At 36.1% G+C, this 22,205-nt stretch overlaps 1 protein-coding gene across 1 annotated transcript in view; it reads left to right on the forward strand.

The window, feature by feature from the left end:
- Window positions 1-22,205, forward strand: part of DSG4 (desmoglein 4) — a 35,713-nt gene that overhangs the window by 11,523 nt on the left and 1,985 nt on the right. The window contains exons 6-15 of the mRNA XM_072606610.1: window positions 2,667-2,833; window positions 3,146-3,280; window positions 4,855-5,040; window positions 9,314-9,585; window positions 10,985-11,124; window positions 12,468-12,686; window positions 13,826-14,137; window positions 15,769-15,908; window positions 16,118-16,181; window positions 18,178-18,395. Coding sequence (XP_072462711.1) covers window positions 2,667-2,833; window positions 3,146-3,280; window positions 4,855-5,040; window positions 9,314-9,585; window positions 10,985-11,124; window positions 12,468-12,686; window positions 13,826-14,137; window positions 15,769-15,908; window positions 16,118-16,181; window positions 18,178-18,395 — 1,853 coding nt within the window. The remainder of the gene's footprint in view (window positions 1-2,666; window positions 2,834-3,145; window positions 3,281-4,854; window positions 5,041-9,313; window positions 9,586-10,984; window positions 11,125-12,467; window positions 12,687-13,825; window positions 14,138-15,768; window positions 15,909-16,117; window positions 16,182-18,177; window positions 18,396-22,205) is intronic.

The raw sequence follows: 22,205 nt of genomic DNA on the forward strand, positions 1-22,205 counted from the left end.
GATAACCACAGTAGAGTTAGTAGTAAGTGTGGAAAAGAAAGTATGTGTGCATCATTACAGAAGCAAAATCAATTAATTTTTGGTAACCTGTTGGATATTAAGGGTAAGAGGGAGGAATGTAACATTGAGGTTTCAAATATCAAAGACTAGGAAAGTGGTAGTGAAGGACCAAAATATAGTAATCAGGCAGAGAAGCAGGTTTGTGGGGAAAGATGGTGAGTTTAAATAACTGGAACTTTGAGATGGGAATGTGAAACATGCAGTAGAAAACAAGAGAGACTGCGTCTAGACATTTAAATTTTGAAGGGTTATTTGAAACCTTTGGAGTACATAATAAGATTCCCATGGGAATGATTGCCAAGAGAATTGTAAGATGGAAGAGATGTTTAAGTCAGTTCCACTCGAGAGTGTTGTACCCGCTAGACACTAGAAAAGAAACAAATTTAAGGTTAAACAGGTTTTCTGTGCTCACAGAATTTACCATCTAGTAAAGGAATATAACACACACACACACACACACACACATACACACACACACACAGAGTTAACCTAGTACAAAAAATTACACCATAAGTGTAAAACCAAATATTTGGTGAGATCCAAAGGGAAATGGCCATCACCAATGGATGGGATTCAGAAAGGGTATGGAGAGGAGATGGGATTTGATATTGACATTTTGGGCATTTAGTCAACCATGTCAAGTATTGCAGTGAGGTCAAAACAGATAAGAACTGAGAAAAGACCATGTTTCAACAGTGGAGGGCTTAGAAGCCAAAGTGCTGAAGATGGAGGCACAAGTCAGCAATGAGGAGATGGTATCACTCTGTACAGATCATCCTTTCTAAAATGTTATCCAAGGGTAGAGAGAGATGGTAATGGCTTGAGAGGGTGACAGGGTTAAGGGAAGAATTTTTAATATATTATAGACCTGACTAAATTTGTAGAGGGAAGGGAGCAAATGATGAGGAAAAGACAGGAAACAGAAAACAGCCAGATCCTGATTTTTTTAATGAATCCCATGAAATGTCTGCATGTATTCAAATTTGTAGTATTCAAGATTTATAATTAGAGAAACTGAGTGCAGCCCAATGGAAATCTACAGCTCAAATTCAAATAATGCAACCATTTCACAGGATTTATTGTTCACACTAATCAGGATCTAGCTGCAGTTGAAGCATAGTTGTTGGAGCAAGGTCACAGAGAAGATAGGAGAAAATTAGACTAAAGACACAGATGGATGGGATGTTACCTTCTTGGAAAAAGAGGAAAGACAATTTTTCCTCTAAAATGGAAGATAGCTAAAGACCAGAGAAGTTTTAAGGTATGAAGAAGGGAAACTTAAGGAACTTACATCAGATGACCCCAATCATCTCAATAAAGTAGAAAGGAAGAATATTTTCTGAGAGTGTAGAGCAAAAGGAGTAGAACTGGAAGATACTTGAAAAATAGGTCATGTTCAGAATACACACTAAGAAATTTAATAGGGTGTTGATATATGAGTAAAAAAAAATGCTGAAGAACAGTGAGGGTCCAACTCAAATAAAATAGCATGATTTTATTTGAAACATCATCATCAGGATGGTTTTATGATTTTCTACAATGATGTTTGGCAGAGCCAGGACCAGAAATGGTGAATATTTGGAGCTTACTGGGTATGAATGAGTTCAGGGGCCAATAATCAATACAAACATAGCCAAAAAGTCATAAGGTTGTATTATGTGGAGATTCTGGAAAACATTTGACCGAACATGTAAAATATCTGCAAATACTTGCAAAATTTGGAAGGAACTGTGGAAATGGTGGCTATCCAAAAACTACCTTGTGAAGAATCTGTAGGGAATACCTAATTAACTTAGACTAAATTTCTTTCATGACCAATGTGAACACCTTTGGTGAACACTTTTGTGTTTAAGGTTTTACTGAATTTTAAAATTCAGATGACCATCAAAAAAACTTATCTTTATTATATTTCTCAAGAATCTTTTATAATTTTGACAAATGCATGGGAGATACCTTGCTGGAAAAGTCTTTCTGGTATTACTTTTCTTCAACTATTTTGTGATGTCATTTTGTTCTTTCCATGTCCAAGTTTAAGAGAGATTCCCTGTAGATGATTATTATTTTCCAACTATTCTTATTCATGAAAGACATTGTGCTAATTGTATCTTGCAATAAATAATTGCAGGCTCTCTTGAATGAGATCCTTAATCACTTAATCACAGTTTGGCATGACTATCTACATAGAAAGAAAAAAACAAGCAGATGAAAAATGTCTATTGTCTAGAAGTTGTAAGGATAAACCACAGAGCTATCAAGTAGCAGATAAAATCAGATGCAGAAAACCAATTCTCTCAATGGTTCCTTCACAAAGGATGAGGGTGATATAACAATCCAAAAAGGTTTTCAGTAATGGCATCAGAACATTTAGAAAGAGTAGTTGTGCAATTAGTATCATCTCCTTCTGGTTCCATTACCAGGAGTCATGGAAACCAGGTTCCACTCATGTTGAGAAAGCAGAAGGAGCAGTTGAAGAGAAGACAGAAGTTCTGTAGGAATTTAATTTTGATAAATAAAATAGGCAGAAGATAATTTATAATTCTTCTGTGAATTCTTTGCATTAACCTAATCTGTTGAAAACTTTCAATCACTTTCTCTTTCATTCCTAGACACACTGGTGATAAAGTTAAGTGCTACTGATGCAGATGAAGAAAATCATTTGAATTCTAAAATTGCTTACAAGATAATATCTCAGGAGCCTGCAGGTTCACCATTGTTTATTCTGAACAGATATACTGGAGAAATCCGCACGATGACGAATTATCTTGACAGAGAAGTAAAGCCTTCTGCAAATAATTAGAATACACACACACACACACACACACACACACACACACACACACAAACACACTCCTTGATTTTGAAAGGACAGAAAATGATCTAGTGTGTCCATCATTCTTCTTGCCCCAGGGCAGAAAGAAGGTTGGGTGGGGGGAAATCATAAGTAGTACTTTTGAATAAAGTTCATATTCCTTTTCCTAATTGAAATCTGTCCTAGATCTATGAGAAGAAAGATAAAGTGATCCAAATTGATCTTTATCTAATATATGACCAAATCCATAAATTCTTCTTTTTCATCTTCCTTTAGGAACACAGCACTTACAACCTCATTGTAAGGGGCTCTGATCGGGATGGAGCTGCAGATGGGCTGTCTTCAGAGTGTGAATGTAGAATCAAAATTATAGATGTCAATGATAATTTCCCAATATTAGAAGAAACTTCAGTAAGTTTTGCTCTTGAATATATACTATCATCCATAAGAAGGAATTATGTATGTTTTTCTAGTCATCTCTGAGCCCGGCTCTGATAATAGGCATTTATTTAGAAGAATTTAAATTTTTCTGAATATTCCTTGGTATTTTTAATAGCATGCTTTATAATGCCACCTTCATTAATTCATTTAACCAATAACTATTAAATTTCTACTACATCCAAAACATCACACAATAGAGATAGAGATTCACTGAAATAGAGATTTGCTGAAATAATTCTATGAGATGTGACTGGAGAAAAAAAGAAGTTTTGTCTGTAAGCCACACAAGAAATCAATTTCCTCATCTTACAGACACATACTGAATAAAAACAAAATTACTTTTATCAATACTGCTTATAAAAACTTAACTACCATCTTTTATTTTACTTCATGGTAGAATGGTTTTAAGAGACTTGAATACAAGTCCCAGCTACAATATTTAAGAGTTGTGAGATCATAAGCAGAGTTACGACTGTAGAAGGATGAATGGCACTCTGCTCCATTTGTCACTGAAAACTAGAAGATGCAAAAGTTTCCAATGATAACTTTTAAAGATTGCTCAATTTTAAACATTATATTCATGTTTCTATCATGTGCACTCCAACAGAACAGAAACAATAAGAAAGAATAATAAAAACTAACAGATGTCATGTTTAAGACCACCCATCAGAGAACCTCTGTGACAGTGAATTCCTACCTACCACTCAACTGAATTTGCCTCACTCCATGAACCACAGAATAGCTTTAAGGAAAGGTTGGGCTTTTTTAACGATTTATTTAGTATTGTATTTTCCCCTAATTACATGTGAAGGCAATTTTAGTATTTTTTAAAAAATTTTTTACTTCCAAATTCTGTCCTCCTTTCCCCATCACTCTCATTGAGAATGCAAAGTATTTCATATAGGTTATACATGCATAGTCATACAAAACATATTTCCATATTAATCATGTAGAAAAAAGGCAAGAGTTCTTAACCTGGGGTCCAAATACCCCTAAAAGCTCTATTGATAGATTTCAGGAGGCCCATGACTTTTGATAGGAAAAAATAACTTTTTTATTTCTATGTAATTGCTTTCCCTTGTAATTCAATGTGTTTTATTTTATACTTTTTAAAAGCATTCTTCTGAGAAGAGAGCCATAGGCTTCACTAGACTGCCAAAAAGGCCAAGATAATAAAACAGTTCAGACCTTTTTTTTAAAAAAAAAAACAAAGTTTTAGACTATTAACTTTGGTTGTCAAAATTGCTAGTTAAGGATCTGAGGCAAAGTCAATTAATATCTATGCATTTCAGATTCTTCATCTATAAAATGGTCATAATAATATTTAACTATCTCCCTCACAGTTATTGTGAAGAATAAACTTTATAAAACTTAAAGCAATTTATGTTATCTACTACGTGGGTTTGGTTTGAGGAACGTGTTTCACAAATCTTCAAGTGAAATATAAATGTGAGTGAGGATGATGATAATTATGTTACAACATAGGTTTCCTTTTTTTGAAAACATTTCAGTTAATGGTAATACTGTTACTTCTGTCTTCTCAGTATTCAGCAAGTATTGAAGAAAACTGTTTAAGTTCAGAACTGATACGATTGCAAGCAATTGATCATGATGAAGAAAACACAGACAACTGGTTGGCAGACTTTTTCTTTGTCTCTGGAAATGATGGCAATTGGTTTGAAGTACATACAGACCCAAGGACGAATGAAGGAATTTTGAAAGTTGTTAAGGTACTGTATGAGTGTCGCCATATTTTGTTTCAAAGGTTTTGTTTTTTAACTACATTCTGCTGAATTATCTCCACTGTTCCCTTAATACACTATGTTTTACACAGTGTTAAGGATCAATCAATCAAAAACAAAAGATCACCTCTCCTTTTATCTCTCCTTCTGGTCTCCAGATTCCATTTTCAATAAACTGTTCCTTGGCACCAACTCCTGGTTTAAAAAGAAAAATTCACATGCTCCTGTTTCAACTTCAAATGAGACACTCATATGCAAAGAAGCCATTCTATGAATCAACACAAACATTTATTGAGAACCCACTATGTGCAAAACCCTTTAGGGGGATGGGGTTCTTATGAGGGAGACAAAGAAACCTAATATATGATCCCTATCCTCAAAGAACTTAGTCTAATTAGGGAGAAAAGTAAAAGACATGAAACCTGGATAATAATGCAAGAATTAAATGTCAATACAATCCATGCCATAAGGTAGTAAGTACTTAGCAATTGTCTAAAGGATAGTATGGCCTATAAAGGCTATGAATTTAAGGAAGATAAAGAAAGTGTAGGTTTAGCTTGGTATGGGAAGGCTTCATGGTAGGAGATGGGTATTGAAGGATGTGTAGGCTGTGGAGAGCCAAAAGCAAGAAGGAATTCAGGAGAGGAGGTAGGGAACAGACTGAGCAAAAGACAGAGTTTCAATGGAGGAAAGGAGATTGAAAGGTAGTTATGGAACATATTATGCAGGTCCTTGAATGCCAAGTCAAGGAACAGTGACTTCATTGCTTTTCTATTTGTATTCTCAGTGTTTAGCACTATGCTTTGCACATAGAAAGCATATTTTTTTCTGTTCATTCATCCTCATAGGCAATGGAATCCATTGGAGAATTTTGAAGAGAGAGAGAGATGATATAATAAAAATTGTTTCTTTACGAATATTAGTCTGACAGTGACAGAGAAGGAGATTTGGAGGGTTGTTTTTGTTAGAAGATAATTTTAAGTTCTCTAAGAGACTAAGAATAATTAATAAAGTACTAATATTTAAAAGTATGAAAATGATGAGAAAAGTACAAATGCATTAAATGTCTTTGCAATCCACTGAACAGAGGTGCAATGCCTTACTTTTTATCATGTGGTCTTACCATCTCTACAAATGTACATGTATGACATGCATCTGTTTCTACTTCTGATGATTTAGTATCACAGTCCCCAACAGAAGGTGGACCTGAGAAGACTGCCCTCATTAAAAATTTCTGCACAGTTTGAGAGAGAATGGTCTTTTCACTGTTTATTCTTAACCCTGCCCAAGCAATGGGCTTAAATACAGTCCTATGATCTTTTGTGTTCAGTCTTCCCTGACCTTAGACTTTTAATTGAGCAGTCTATGGTACTTTGATGTGGTCCTTTGGTGCATAGGTCTTTGAGAAAATTATCATTTCTATTAAAATAATCAACTCTTTACTAGTAGTAGATATTATATACTGTGGAAGTCAGTGTGTCATAATAGAGAATATGCCAGTCTCAAGAGTCAGGACAACCTGGGTTCACCGACTTGTGACTCTGGGCCAGTCATTTAACTTTCCAAGATACTCTCTATGCTATAATTTGCAGATTATATATCTATCTTCATTTACTCACTGGAAGTTCCAGGGCAAGACAAAAAAAAATGCTGTATATCTTAAAGGACCTTTATTATTCAGGGCCTCATTCAACAAAGAATAAAATACTCAACAAAGAGTCTAGCTTCTCAACAATTTTTAAAATAAGTTATGTAAGGGTGATCATATAAATACAGTATTTTGAGTATTATTTATGCCTAATAAATATTTGTTGAAATGAAAGGATTGGTCCAGATGTCCTCTATGATCACTTCCAGCTCTATGATCTGAGTGTTTTGGGGGCCCTAGATAATGAAAAGTTAGTCCCTAGAACTTACTCAATATGCTCTGCTTGATATCAATCCATGTGGCATCTTAGTAAGCCCAGTTTTGGAAATGTATGATGATGGGGCCCTTTCCCACCCTGATTCAGAGCATGCACAGGTAACCTCACTTTATCTTATTGGCTTAATACATGGAAATAAAAACCTTTTTTGCTGGCTTAACTGAAATCTAAGGAGAGAGCACTGGTTTGTCAACCAGTAAGAAACAAGGGTTCAAGTCAATTCCTGAGGGAATAGTCAAGTCTTGATGATGCCTGTGAAAAATTTGCCTTAATAGAATAAACAAAAATTCATGCCATCATGAAACTGCTTGAGGGAACTTGTGTCTTATCCAGGGGTATTGCTGAAAGACCAAATTTTTCATTGTCTTTGTTTAGAAAATTCATTAAAATCAATACCCAAATTAGCCACTTTGGTTCTCTGAAACAAAACCATTGATTAATCAGCCCAGTCTTCTTAAACCTCTTTTTCACTCCTATTTTCTCACCTGGCAGTTACTCCATTAATATGAAACAGCTTAAATTAACTAACCCAGTTCTCTGAAACATACATATTTCCCAATTGTCTCAGCTTCCTATTTATTTTTTTATTTCAATTTTCTACCTTGATCACAGTTACTCTTGCAGAGTAAGAGCACTAGGTTTGTAATTGAAAGAACTATATTCAAATCTTGGCTTGACTATTTACTGTGTGACCTCATTGGTCAAGTTGCTTCACTTTTTATGGACTCAGTTGCCCCATCTGTAAGATAAGGGGATTGGACCAGATGACTTCTGAAATTCACTTTCCAGCTTCATAGGATCCCATAAGTCAAATGGTACCACCTTCCTTTTGTCCAGGGAATATGCATCAATGGCCACTTCTGAAGATGACCCATTCCTTTTTGAGTGTTATTTTTGTGATTGTGATAGAGATTTTTGATGGAGACTGCTTGTCCAGTCAATGGAGTGACATGAAATCGACAGGCATGTATTAAATACCTACTATGCTACAAGTTAAGGATATAAAGACAAAATCAAGCATTTCCTGCCTTCAAGGAACTTACATTGTACTGGGGAAAATGACACCAGGTCTTCAGGAGGTTTTCATAAGACCTTATATTCATAAGACCTTCCTTCATTTTTTACCTTGATGACTTATTGACTGACTTTAAACTTATCAGTCTTCTTTATTCTGAAAATTGTATGTACATGCATGCATGTGTGTGTGTGTGTCTCAAATGTTTCTCCCTCTGGGGAAAACTGGAGTACTTTTTTACACTCTTTCATAGAACTCTAAGCCTATATTTTTTTTCCTTGACAAGAGAAGCAATTAAGAAAAAAAAATGTCTAGAATGTCCTAGCTCCATTTTACAAATGCAATTTGGAGAATGAAACACTTATCAAAAAAGTCCTTTCCTTAGTAGAGAGTATGTTTAGCCTTTATTATGTTTTATTTGAAATGGGGCAGTTAGGTGGTACAGTGGATAGAGCACTAGGCTTGGAATCAGGAAGACCTGAGCTCAAATCCAGCCTCAGAAACTTCTGAGCTGGGTGACTTAAGGCAAGTCCTTTAACCCTGTTTGCCACTAAAGAAGAAAATGGCAAACCCTACAATATCTTTGTCAAGAAAACCCCATGGACAGAGGTCCAGAAGGTCGCAAAGTGTCGGACACAACTGAAATGACTGAACAAAGGCATTTAGAGCTCTACTGAAATCTAAACACAGCACACAAAATAGTATATTCTTAAGAAAAAATAAGAGAGTATATACATACATATTAGCAAATACAATTTCCTTCTGTTCATTTCTTTCGTCTTTCTTTGCTTTTTGTTTTGCTTTGTTTTGTTTTTGGCTCAGACTAAGATTTCATCAGTTTAGGAAATTCTCAAGGAGGAATTTCTATCAATGCAGATTGTCATTATTATCCAGTCAAATGAGCTGAATGTTAGCCTGGTCTACATGGCTCCCAGGTTTTCTTACCCTAGTTTGATAGAATGCAAACCCCAAGAGAACAAGAACTGTCATTTTTTTCTTGATATCCCCCACACAAGCACAGCACCTGGCACATAGTAGGCATTCCCAGAATATTTGTTACTTGCTTGCTTGATTGATAATTCAACATGTGTGTATGGATTGTAAATCAAAAATTCGTTTTCCTCAAACAATGCTTTTTCTGCTCCAGAACAGAATCAAAAAATCACAAAATTTATGTAGTCAAAAGGAACTTAATAATCTCATTAACAAGTAAGGAACACTTAAGCAGAAGGATTAAGGAATGAGGTTGTTGACCTCATTGCATGTTTAGTGGTAGATGTGGTACCATATCTAATAAACTTCTCATATTTTATCATTTCAGATGTTGGATTATGAACAGATGCCCAATATGCAACTTAGTATTGGTGTTAAAAACAAAGCTGAATTTCACCATTCTGTTGCTTCTCACTACCGGATCCAAGCCACTCCCATCAGAATACAAGTTATTAATGTCAGAGAAGGACCAATATTCAATCCAAGCTCTATGAATTTCAGAATACAAGAAGGCTTAAGAGGAGATACCTTATTAAATTATGTCCTTGGACGATATACAGCCACTGACCTGGATACTGGGATTGCAGCCACAAATGTCAGGTACAATGTTCATCAATTAGTGTGGTAGACCATTGTTAGGTCAGTCATTCACTTATGCAGAACATATATATATATATATATATATATATATATATATATATATATATATATATGTATGTATGTATGTATGTATGTATATGTATATGTATATATACATATACATATACATATATATATATATAATTGGATTTTTTAGAAATATTATTGTATCCTTTGAAATCTTCCATTAAATTTTCAGAGGATGTGTTTATAAATAGCACCAATCTGAAAGTTATCTAAGGCTATGAACCAGAGATGACAGAAGATGGAGGAGAGATGATCTTAACTGATGCTATCTGCTGTTGGAAGTTGAAAGAGCCACCCAATTATTCCATGGGAGTCTTTGATCTTCTTGCAATTGAATGTGTCCCACAAGCACTGAAAGACCCCAAGAGCAGATGTCCCTTAACAGATTATTTAAAACCAACAACTTTGGCAAAGGCTTTGGTTTAACCCAGCTCATCTCAAAAGAAATGGCTAAGAGAAAGATTTAGGATAGGGATATTTCAGCAATATAACTAATTTGAAGAAAACTGTAACAAAGAGTGACAAAGAAGTAGTTAAAGTAACTGTGTTAAAAAAAATCAGCATTTATTGGATGTGCCTTGGCCATTCCTATGGTGAACTCTAGATAGATATTTTATCTTTAAATAGATCCCTCTTATCCTTTGTCACTTCCCTCACTCTCCTCTCTACTTAGGAAAGTCCTTCATTACATCCAACCAAACAATCAATCAGTATTACGTATCTACTCTGTGCCAGACACTGTACTAAACCCTGGGGATACACAGAAAGGCTAAGAAGCAGGTCCTTTCCCTAGAGAACTCCCATTCTAATGCAGAAGACAAAACATAAATGACTACTTACAGGAAAAATATATGCAGAATAGAAAGGGAAGATATCAGTAGTTTGGGGGATCTGGAAAGGTCTTCTGAAAAAAGTGGGATTTGAGCTGAGTCTTGAGGGAAGCCAAGGAAATTAAAAGGCAAAAGTAAATTTTTGAATTGTGTTTTCAATATTTGCTAGCTGGATGACTATGGAAAAATCACATATTCTCTGACCCTCAGTTTCTTTGTTCATAAAATAAGAACAAGTTAATATATAACTATTGAACTTTCTTCATAGAGTTCTTTGTATGGATCAAATGAAAAAAAATATGTGAAGGACATTTCAAACCTTAATACTATATATTCTTACTGGTATTTTGCTAAAACATGAATAGCTTCTGTTGTATGACCCTCAAAGAGTGCCTCGTCATTCTACTAAACCTACAGCACAATTTAGCACATTATCAGTTTTTGAAATTTAAAGTGACTGTGACCCTAGCATAATACTGAGCCTTTTTTCCAATCAAAAACAGATACGTCATGGGACATGATGCAGCCAACTGGTTAAAAGTTGACTCAAGGACTGGAGAGATACAGTTTTCCAGGGAATTTGATCCAAAATCAAAATATATTATCAATGGGATATATGCAGCTGAGATTCTGGCTATTGAAGGTAAGAAAACTGTCTCCAATTTGCTTTCATAGTCATTTTTTGGAAACTAAATGCAAATGCTAGCAATGGAACTAATGGTGATTTTTTTTCATACTAAGGAAGTTTTAACTGTAAAATTAAATGACATTAAAATTTTATGACTTCTCTCAGAAAACATTAAGAGGGAGGGGTGTCTCTAAACCATAAGAATCGAGCAGAAAGAGCTAAGAGTTAATGTGGTATCAAGCTCCATGATGATTTTAGTGTAACAAGTCCAAAGATGATGAACTATTTATTGTTAGAGTACCTAGAGGGAAGCCTGAGACCTCCTACATATCATTTTTAACCTAAGGATGAGTTTCATATCAATGTGTCATATTAATATCTCTAATAATAGTTGCTCACTTCTCAATTCAGATTCCACCTCTTCCATGAAAAATAATCCTCACTTCTCCAGACAAAAACGACCTCGGTACCTACCACAGTGCATGGAGTGCAGTAGCTACTTAATAAGTGTTTAAATAACTAATTTAACTCCTTTAAACTAGAAATATCATTCTCATCCTATCTCAACGGATGGTCACTTTGCATTTTTTTGTATTTACTTGTCTGAGTCCCTTATTCCCTATTCATATATAATTCCCTGAGGGAAAGAACTAAGACATCATCTTGCACATAGTAGGTGCTCAATAAATGCTTGTTGACTTGAACTGAAAAAAATTAACAATGCATCAAACAATAGTCAAATTTATCTTTTAAAGCAACTTTTAAAAGTCTAAGATACAATTTACCACCTTTACTTCTATTCCTTAACTCTTATTTACAAAGACATTAAGTTCCAAAATTCTATGATTTTGTACTCAGATCCCAACAGAACATTGCCAGGTCAAAAGCTTTTTCCCCAGAGAATTCAAAGTCCTTCAACCTCTAGGTGGCTCAGCATCAGAGTACCCCCAACCACTTACCACAGGAAATGTGATCTCTCCAAGTAATTACTTCTAAGTAGTAGGGTGATTTTTTTAATAGGGTAGATTTGGTCTATAAATATCCTTATAGCTCTATAAATATAAAAGGTATCTTACTACAGACTGAGAAAATAGCAGTAAGAAAATAAGTTTTTTTCCCTAAATTCCAAATGACCTAATACTTACCATTGAAAACAATTAGCCATCAGTTATATGGTCTATTTCAGGATTGTAAACCTTAACCTCAATTATTTCCAACTGAAAGATTCAATGGATTATCCATTACCTCTGAGAACCTGTTCAGTGCACTTCTGAATCTTGTAACAACATCCAGCAAGGCAAAAAAGAGTTGAAAAAGGGTATCACTTATCTGAATTATTTCTAACACTGTTGTTTCAGATGGCATTGGGAAAACTGCAACAGGGACAATATGTGTCGAAGTTCCTGATGTCAACGATTTCTGCCCCATAATTTTCTCTGACAGTAGACATATCTGTGTAGACTCCCCATCAGTCATGATCTCAACAACAGATAATTCCTTTGGCTCACCCTTTACATATTGTGTCATGGATCAGCCACCAGGGACAGCTGACCTATGGGATATCAGGTCAATAAATGGTAAGCAGAATGCAAGCTAGATGTCACCTTTAAATCCAAAAAATAGTCACTTCCTTCTCAAAGTATTTGATTCATCCCAAAGAGTTATATTAAAGTAACAAATATTGTACACATTTAGAATACTTAAGAGAAAGCTCAGAGAGACTCTTTCATTTGAAATAGAAATACAAATGATTTATCAATAAGGATAAGCTGACAATTAATACTTACATAATGGAACTGCTTTATAAGAGATAAAATCAGTTCTCAACTTAGAAGTGAACTAGTTTTAAATGAATACAGGTGACATGAACAGGGATTACATCACAGCACCATAGACCTAGAAGGTATCTCAGCAATCACCTTGATCAGATTCTTCATTTGCCATTTAAGGAAAATGTAAGATGAAATTATTTATCCAAGGTCATATAGTTAGAGATAAATCTGGGATTAGGAAAGCCATGATTCCTGAATTTTAAATCCAGTTCTCTTTTTATTACGCCACACTGCTTCCCATAAGATTTCGCCAGATCTCAAAATCTTTTATTCTTTTAAAAGTATGTGAAAAATTATAGTTTAACCCATTGTATAGCAAAGCCCATAAAACAAAATTCTTCCATAACACATGTATCTGATTACTTTGGATTAATGGCAAAGTTTTCATTAGTTTAGTGTCAAATTTGCTTTTCTTAAAATTCCCCTTGCATTGATATTTAACCCTAATCCAGAAGTTCTCAATTCAAATCCTTCCTCTACCACTTACCTATGTAACTTGGAACAAATCAATCAAACTCTCTGAATCTCAATTTCATTATCCACAAAATAAGATGGCTGAACTTGGTGACCTCACAGGTTTCTTCCAACTCAAAATCTATAATTTTAAGATGCAATATTTTAAGCAAGTGTTGCTGGGTAAGTAAATGAGAGTTATGTAGCCTGAGAAAACAAATAGTCTTTGGAATGATTCTAGATTAAAGTGCAGCACTTTTGAATGAATGACAAAAAAAAATTTTGCTCCTTGACAATGTAGCCGTAAACTTGCCATCAGAGACAAAATCTAGAGCAGACAGATGTCTTGTAGACACATCCCTTCTAACTCAAAATTATATGATTCCATTAAGTAAAACTAACCTTCCATTTCTTTTCTTCTTTTGTAAAAGCTACCTCAGCAATACTCACTGCTATGCAACAGTTATCACCTGGACTTTACCAAGTTCCCATCTTAGTAAAAGACACCTATGACAGAACTTGTGAATTACCACAAATTATAACATTAGAAGCTTGTGAATGTGATGACAAACACATGTGCTCTTACTACAGTACAACTGGCATCTACCCTGGGGGCTCCAGCATCACCATAGTTACTGGTAACAATTATGGGACTGTCGCTGGTGACAGAATTGGTGACGGCAATGTAGGACTTGGACCAGCTGGAATGGGTCTGATTATCCTTGGTGTCTTATTACTGCTACGTAAGTATTCAGTTAAGCTCTTTTCAGCAGATTTTCTAACACTAGAAAATGACCACTATACATTCTCATGATCACTTGACAACTTTAAAAATAACATGTAATTGTTTTATTCATTTATTCATATATACTGTGTATATATCTATATACATGCATATGGACCAATGTATGTCCATGTGTCCATATATACCTATACACATCCATTTTTGTGGGATGTCATTGTGATAACAAAGAAAAAAAAGCCTGGCAAATAGCCAATTATCAATACTCAGGCTTGGTGAGACATATCAGTTTAGAGACATCTGAGAGTCAGAGTCTGAGTGGTTGGCGAATTAGAGTATTGAAGCAGGTAAATAGATGGCAATCTAGATGGACGGGTGGCAGTATTAAGGTGCTCTACAACTGACCAGCATAAAGTCTGTCCTGACTGATAAAAGAGAGCCATGATAATTAGGAAGGAGGCATTGGGTAGGAGACAAATATAGCAGTGGGGGAGACCTGGCAGCAAGTAGTCAGGATCCAGCTACAAGGATCAAAAGTCATAGCATTTAGAGTTGAGATTCTGTGAGAAAATTATTTGAGGAAAATTAGCATTGGACTGGAAGTCAGAAGTGAATTCTAGTCCTAGTTTTTCTATTTTATGTTGTGAGATTTGGGGCAGTTTATTTAATATCTCTCAGACCAGAGCTTGACTTATAAAAAAAGAGTTCTGGACTGAATAATCCAGCATTTTAGCTCTGTCACTGGATGAACTTAAATCTTTCTGTGAACCTGCCACCAGAGGGTGGCATAAGCATACATATTTGACTAAGGAGAAGACCGTAAGTTAAATGATTACGCAAACAATACTGATATCCTATGATTATGGATGGGAAACTTTTTAACTGAATTTTTGACCAAATCCCTTTCTTAGTGAAAAGTATTGTGAGCAATGGTCTCCTGGTTTGCTAGAACAGCCAAGCTTAACTAGCAAAAGGCTCTAAACATGAGGTTTCATATTTGTTTTTTCAGAAAACAGCTTTATTACTCTTATGGGGTTCTGACACCACTTTAATTGTGAGCGGTAAAATGATTTCTCACATCAAGAATCAGGATGTCACTAAAAATTCTCAGTACTGTCCACAGAAGCTTGGGAGGCCAGGTCCTAAAGAAAAAATATGAAGATCCTCAATGACAATGCAAAATTTTAAGTGTTGGTTATTTTTGATGTCGTTTTTCGTTCATATCTGACTTTTTGTAACCCCATTTGGGGTTTTTGTGGCAAAGATATTAGAGCTGCCATTTCCTTCTCCAGCTCATTTTATAGATGGGGAAACTGAGGCAAACAGGATTAAGTGACTTGCCCAGGTCCCAATAGAATTTAAGATCCTTGGGATCAGAGATTGTTTCATTATTTGTTTGTGTCCCCAGTATTTGGTATTTGAGACATAGAAGAATCTTAAGGGATGTTTTCTGATTGAGTGATCAAGCCCTTGAAATTTTAGTTCTATCCATGACTCTGTATGCATACATATGTGGGGGAATGGGAGTTATCATTTTACATCTTTACCTCCCTCCTTAATTTTTTAATGTAATGCTTGACTCTGGAATTTACAGACCTTTTGTTAACTGTCCATCATCCCTTTTTCGATCAGTGTCACCACTCCTGCTACTCATTTGCTGCTGCAAACGAAAGACACCAACAGGCCTGGGAACTCGATTTGCTCCTGTACCTGAGGGGGGTGAAGGAGTGATGCAGTCATGGGGGATAGAAGGAGCCCATCCTGAGGACAGAGTGAGTTTCAATCTACTTCCCTTCATATATGAAGCATGGTGTGTACATAGAAATGGAGAGCTGAAACATCTGGGGCTTCTCAGCAGTTTTTCGACTCCTCCAAAAAAAATGAAGAAGAAAAAGAAATAAGGCAACATTGGAGAAGGAGAAGTTGGATCACAGTATTTATTTTTTACCTAATACTTTGAGAATGTTTTTGTTTCTTTCAGGATGTCTCCAATATTTGTGTTCCAATGACAGCCTCCAACACACAGGATCGCATAGAGTCCTCTGGTTAGTAGATATTAAGCTCTGTTGTTGTTTTTGAAGTGTAAAAGACTTAATTGGGGATAATACAATCACAACTCTAGAATAGGAAGGGGACTTCAGAGGCCACTAAGTCCAAATTCATCATTTTATAGATGAAGAAACAGGCCTAGAAAGTTTAAGCGATTTTCCCAAAATCACCCAGATCACAAGTGGAAGAACCAGGATTTGAACCATGAGATTACAAACTCCTTGAGGGCAGGTATGGTCTTTTGTCTCCTTTTGTACATTCAGGTTTAGCATAGTGCCTGGCACATGACAGAAACTTAACAAATTTGCATCGCTTGATTGATTAAGCCCAGGAGATAGTGCTTTGGCTGTATTCAGAGGGACATATGTTCTACCATATCAGGAAATCCCTACAATCATGCCTGCTATAGAAGCAACCTGAAAAATTGAGTTGGCCTGGCTAAACTCATGAGGAAGTTTCTGTTTGTCATAGCATACCAATTACAGGCTACAAACATGAGAACTATTCTAAGTTTGCTTAGAATTCATTCTTTTTTCTTCTCAGTCAGTCAGTAAACATTTATTGAGGGCTTTGTATGTGCTAGGAACTGTGCTAAGCACTAGGAATACAAAGAAAGGCAAAAAAACAGTCCCTGTCCTCAAGGAGCTCACATTCTAATTAATAACCTCCCAAAAATGTACATACAAGGTGTGAACATTACAGTGGAAGCGGAATATAATCTCTAAGGAAAACGTACCCCTTAGTATAGTATTAGAGCATTATTTTTACAATAGCAAAGGGAGAAGAAATGGGAGCTTCACCAAATAAAGAATTTACAAGTTCTTCTTGTACATGTGGACCCTTCATGCCAATCACCTGTGTGCCCAAGACTCTTTAGAAAAACCACTCAGGTTAATGGAGAGTATTAGGGACAATGAAAAATAGTTCCACAGATCTAAAACCTTTCACGATCCTCCAAATTGGGGAGCCAGTCCAAAACTGCTCTCTTTAGAATTCTAAGAACAGTTCTCCCAGGAGAAAGGATGTAACTTTGAGGCTGCCCATAGAAGGCAGGTCACTCACCCCACCAAGGGCAGAGGATCTACAAAAGTTTCTAGAAAGCATCAAAAAACTCACTTGCTCTGGTCAATATTCATATAGATTAAAAAGAAAACTCTTCTTAAGGAGGCAGTGAAGCTTGATAAGTCCACAAAGAGAAGCAGTAACTCTACCCTAGAAGTACCACTATCCCAGCTCCTGCTTACTACCTACCGTCTTTCCTTATGCTCTTTAGACTGGGCAAGAATTCAAGGGCCCAAGACGAGGCAGCTAGAAGTCTGAATTACCTGGATGCTCTCATATGAATTAGAAACACATATGCTTTCTATGTCCAGAGATGCCAGATAAACTTGGAATATTAGAAGCATAAGATCATAAATTGGGAGCTGGAAAAGACATTGGAATCTAACATTCTTGTTTTCAAGATGAGGAAACTAAATTTCTGATAGGTTAAGTGATTTGATCCAGGTCACAAAGTGCAGGGGTGGTAATTCAACTCAGATAATAGGATCACAGATCTAGAATAAGAGGGGATCTCAAAGTCACCATCATCATCATAGCTAACATATATATATATATATATATATATATATATATATATATATATATATATATATATATATATATATATATATATATATATATAGCCTGATATGCCAGGCACTATGCTAAGTACTTAATATCTCATTTGCTCCTCACAACAACCTTGTTATGTTATATGCTATTGTTATCCTCACGTTTACAGATGTGGAAACCGAGGCAAAAAGAGGTTAAGCAACTTGCCTGGGGTCCCACAGATTGGTGTACCCATTTCCCCTAGCTTTTATCTGCCAGTTTAATTTTCCTATACAACAGAACTTTCTCAGTCAACAAGAAAAGGATCATGGATGTACTTAGATGATGAAGCCCTACAGCAATCTCCAGCCATATAACATGAAAACGTATTCTTTCCAGAGATCTATACCAACACATACGCAGGTGGCGGCACTGTGGAAGGAGCTGCTTCTGGGGTGTCTGGCGTTGAGCTGAATACAGGAGTCGGAGCAGCACTAAGCCTTGGGGCTGGGGGACTTGCAGGAGCAGTGAGGAGACGGGGCTCCACCATGGGAACACTGAGGGAATACACAGAAACAGGCGTGAATATGGCTTTCTTGGACAGCTATTTCTCTGAGGTAATCCCTTCACAGACAAGAATGAGGGTTCGCAATTGGTGATATGTTCTGTTTGGTCTGGGGTCTCTTTGGTGTGCCTCTGATAACCATGATGCATAAAATGGCAGGGAGGACCTCTCTCATATAAAGCACCTCACTATCTCACTATAGTACATCACAGCCTGAGTGACACTGAGGTTTTAAATCCCATCCTCTACTGCAGGAGTTTAATGAAATTGTCACTATAATAAAGAAAAACATACTTAGAAGTGTTTTCCTTCCTTGCTAATAACCAATATTACTATAATTAAACACGATAGTCAGTCAACCTAGCATTTGGATCTACTGTGCACCAACACTGTCCTAAATGCTGAAGATACAAAGAAAGTTTTAAGAAAACATCCTTGCTCTCGAGGAGTTCACAATTGATATATGCAATATATAGTGTAGTGTAGTATACATATATACACACTATATCTGTATAATATATGTATGTATATCTGTATATATACATATGTATATATGCATGTACATACACAGTATATATAAATATATTGAGCATATTCATATTACATATTCATATTATATGTGTTGAGTATATAAAAATACATACATAATAGCTAGCATATATATAGCACTTTAAGGTTTGCAAAGCACTTTATAAATATTACCTCATTTTACCATCACAACAATCCAGGGAGGTAGATGTTATAATTATTACCGTTTTATAGATGAGAAAACCAGGGTTACATTACTTGCCCAGGGTCACACAGTAAGTTGAGGTAGGTCTTCCGGATGTCAGACCCAGTAGATCCATTCAGATCCCTTTATAAATCCAAGCTCTTATTTATAACATATTTATTACTTCTGTTCAACTGTTATAATAAACCTGGATGTCAGGAAGAGTTAAGAAACTCTAATTATTATTCCATTCATCCTCTTTCTAGTTTTTCCTTCTTTTGACTCCAATAACTACAAGATTCCTCTTCCTATCCATCCCAGTTTAGAGTTTTCTTCTTCTTTCCCCATCTCCCTCCTGGTATAGGGAGATCTGAAGGATCCTGACCAAGGCTGAGGTACCATTCCAAAGGAGGAGAAAATTACACAGGATACAAAGTGACAGCTTGCAATAGAACTCAGGAAGGTGGCACCATAAGCATGAAGAGGCTTGGATCTTCAATGAAAATAGGGCTAGGTGGGAAAAAAGGAGGAAAGCTAAGATGGGGCGGGGGGGAGGAAAGGAAGAAAAAATAATCAGAGGGACACAATGACATATTTTAGAAGGAAGAAAATCATATGAGGACATATGGGAATGTCCTTGTGAATTTGGGCCTACAAAGTACAACATTTATCTCAGTATTGTTAGAAATGCATCTGACTCCAAATCTCAGTGTCAAAGTAATTTTTACTGAGAAAGCCCAGAGGATGGACACTCCTGGCCAGAACTGAACTCTAATTCTATTTGGGAGAAGTGACCACTAAGTACAGAAGCAAGAAGACTTCTAAGCAGTTAGCTGGCAAAGTTCCTCCTTTCAGTCACCAGATTGGTTTGGTTTCTTCTGGGTTACAGACTTCATTAAACTCCCCTCCCATGTTCCTTCCTTCCTTCTTAAACATGTAACCCCTACCTCATCATACATCGCATGTTCAAAAATGGCAGCAATCTCCACCCTTAAGTTGTGTCAGTTAACATTCATGAAGCTCATTAAGCTTGCACAGTTATAGTCAGACCTAGTTACCAAGTTAGCCCTGATCAGTCTATATCTTGATTTTGAGGTTGAAGCAAATCCACCAGCTCTAATTTGATTGGCTATAGGCCTCTGCAAGGATATGATTTCTTTGTGCTGGAAAACACCTAAAACACCTACAGGTGTTGAACCCACAGTTGCTGAAACTTAATATCCCCCACAATAAAGCAGTATCTTCCAGGAACAGGAGGGAAGGAGAAAATATGAGAATGATGAAACAAGACTCAAGAGATTTCACAAAAAACTGTTTGCCCCGGGGTAATGTGCCTGAGCTTCATCTTCCCAGTCCATAAAAAGGGGATAAATACCAGTCCCAGGCCCACCTCATTTATTTTGTAAGTATAAACAAGATAATAAGCATGCGTACTGCTTGGAGCTCTTGAGACAAAAACTCCATATAAATTCAAGATATCATCATCCTTATTATTTCTCCAGAGTAGATAGTTTAACCATCAACTTATTTCTGGGACAGAACTTGTAAAGGTATTTTGGTTTTGCTTTGTTTTTAGCAATTGACTCATTGAACTTGAAAATTATTTCTTTGGGCATAGATTGGCTGTCTACTTCTAGGAGATTCCAGGGATTTACAAAGAATCCATTCAACAAACACACATTTAATATGTTGCATGGAATTGCTTCAGAAAGTGATTCTCTTTTCAGATAGCCCCTCTTGGCCTTGAACAAGTATGCAGTAGAATAGGGAGATGAGCTCAACTCAATCTAGGGACTTTAGTAGCCCTCAGAATTTAGCTGGGGAGAGAAGAGGTTGAATTCCTAGTTCAATACAATCATGCAAATCCATAAGAAAATGACTTGAGACTATAACTGTCAACAATAACCCCAGAGATACAAAAACACAAGGAATTCTAACACAATCACAGAACTTGTTTATAATAATTGATATGATGTCATATAGGGAAGGAGAGGCAGAGAGAGAGAGAAAAACTGCAAGAAAGGTAGAGGAAAGATAGAGATAAAGACACAGAGCCAGAGAAAGCAAAAATAGAGACAGAGATAACAAGTTTGAAAGAGAAGATCCAAAAGAAAACAGTATGTAGCCAAGCCTCTGCTGGGCCCCCCAAGAAAGAGAGTCTTCAAGACAAAGTTCTATGGGCATCCCATTCCTCTGTCCTTGGTTGGACCCCTTTAAATCTAACCAAGTCACTTATTCTCTCTTTTTTTGAATGTTTATAGCATGTTCCCCAAATCCCCCAAAGCTGGGAGACAAAATCACAATTACATTTTGAGATCCATGCTAAATTTGACAATCAGTTGTGGTATGTCTTCCCTTTTTAAGGGATAAATCTATTTTGAGTTAAGAAGGCCCCGTCCTGATAATAGGAAGCTGCAACTTTAGTCCAACTACATAATCCATTGCTGCCATCTTTTTTAAGACTTATTGTTTTTACTGGTATAGAGTGAATATTTAACCTTAGGAGTTTTGGGACATATATTCAAAAGAAATCTGATTAGCCAGATTAAAAATTCTTATTGAATTCAGATTAAAAATCTGATTAGCCTGATTAAAATCTGACTGAATCCAAATTCAGATTTTCCATCACTGCTGGTAAAACACCTTCTGCAGGGGGCAGGGGGGGTGAGGGGGGAGGGGAGAGGAAGGGGAAGGGAATCTCTTTTTAAATAAGGCATTTGCTCAGCTAATCTTTTTTAAGTAGCAATCTATAGAAGTTGGATAGTTCATAGTTTGAAAAATATCAAGAAATGAAGATTTAGAGGAAATACACAGGATCACAAAACTAGATGCAATCTTAGAAAACATGGAGTTCCACCTTGTCCTTTTACAGATAAGGAAGGTAAAGGCCCAGAGATTTTAAAGTGTTTTAGAACGATTCAAATGCCTAGTTGTTGGCAAAGACTAGAATACAGCCCCCAGAATCCAAATCTAATATTCTTTCTATGTCATAGTGCTGCTTGCAAAAGAAGTGATTGAACTTCCATGATCTTAGTAAAGAATCCCACTCTCACCCTAGCCAATCATTATATTAGCCTAATATTATATCATTAAACAGCAAATAATTCACACTGAGTTTTTCTTAATTAGTCTGACCTGTTTAATTAGCAG

The sequence above is a fragment of the Notamacropus eugenii genome, chromosome 4 (genome assembly GCF_028372415.1).
Source record: "Notamacropus eugenii isolate mMacEug1 chromosome 4, mMacEug1.pri_v2, whole genome shotgun sequence".
Classification (NCBI taxonomy): Eukaryota; Metazoa; Chordata; class Mammalia; order Diprotodontia; family Macropodidae; genus Notamacropus; species Notamacropus eugenii.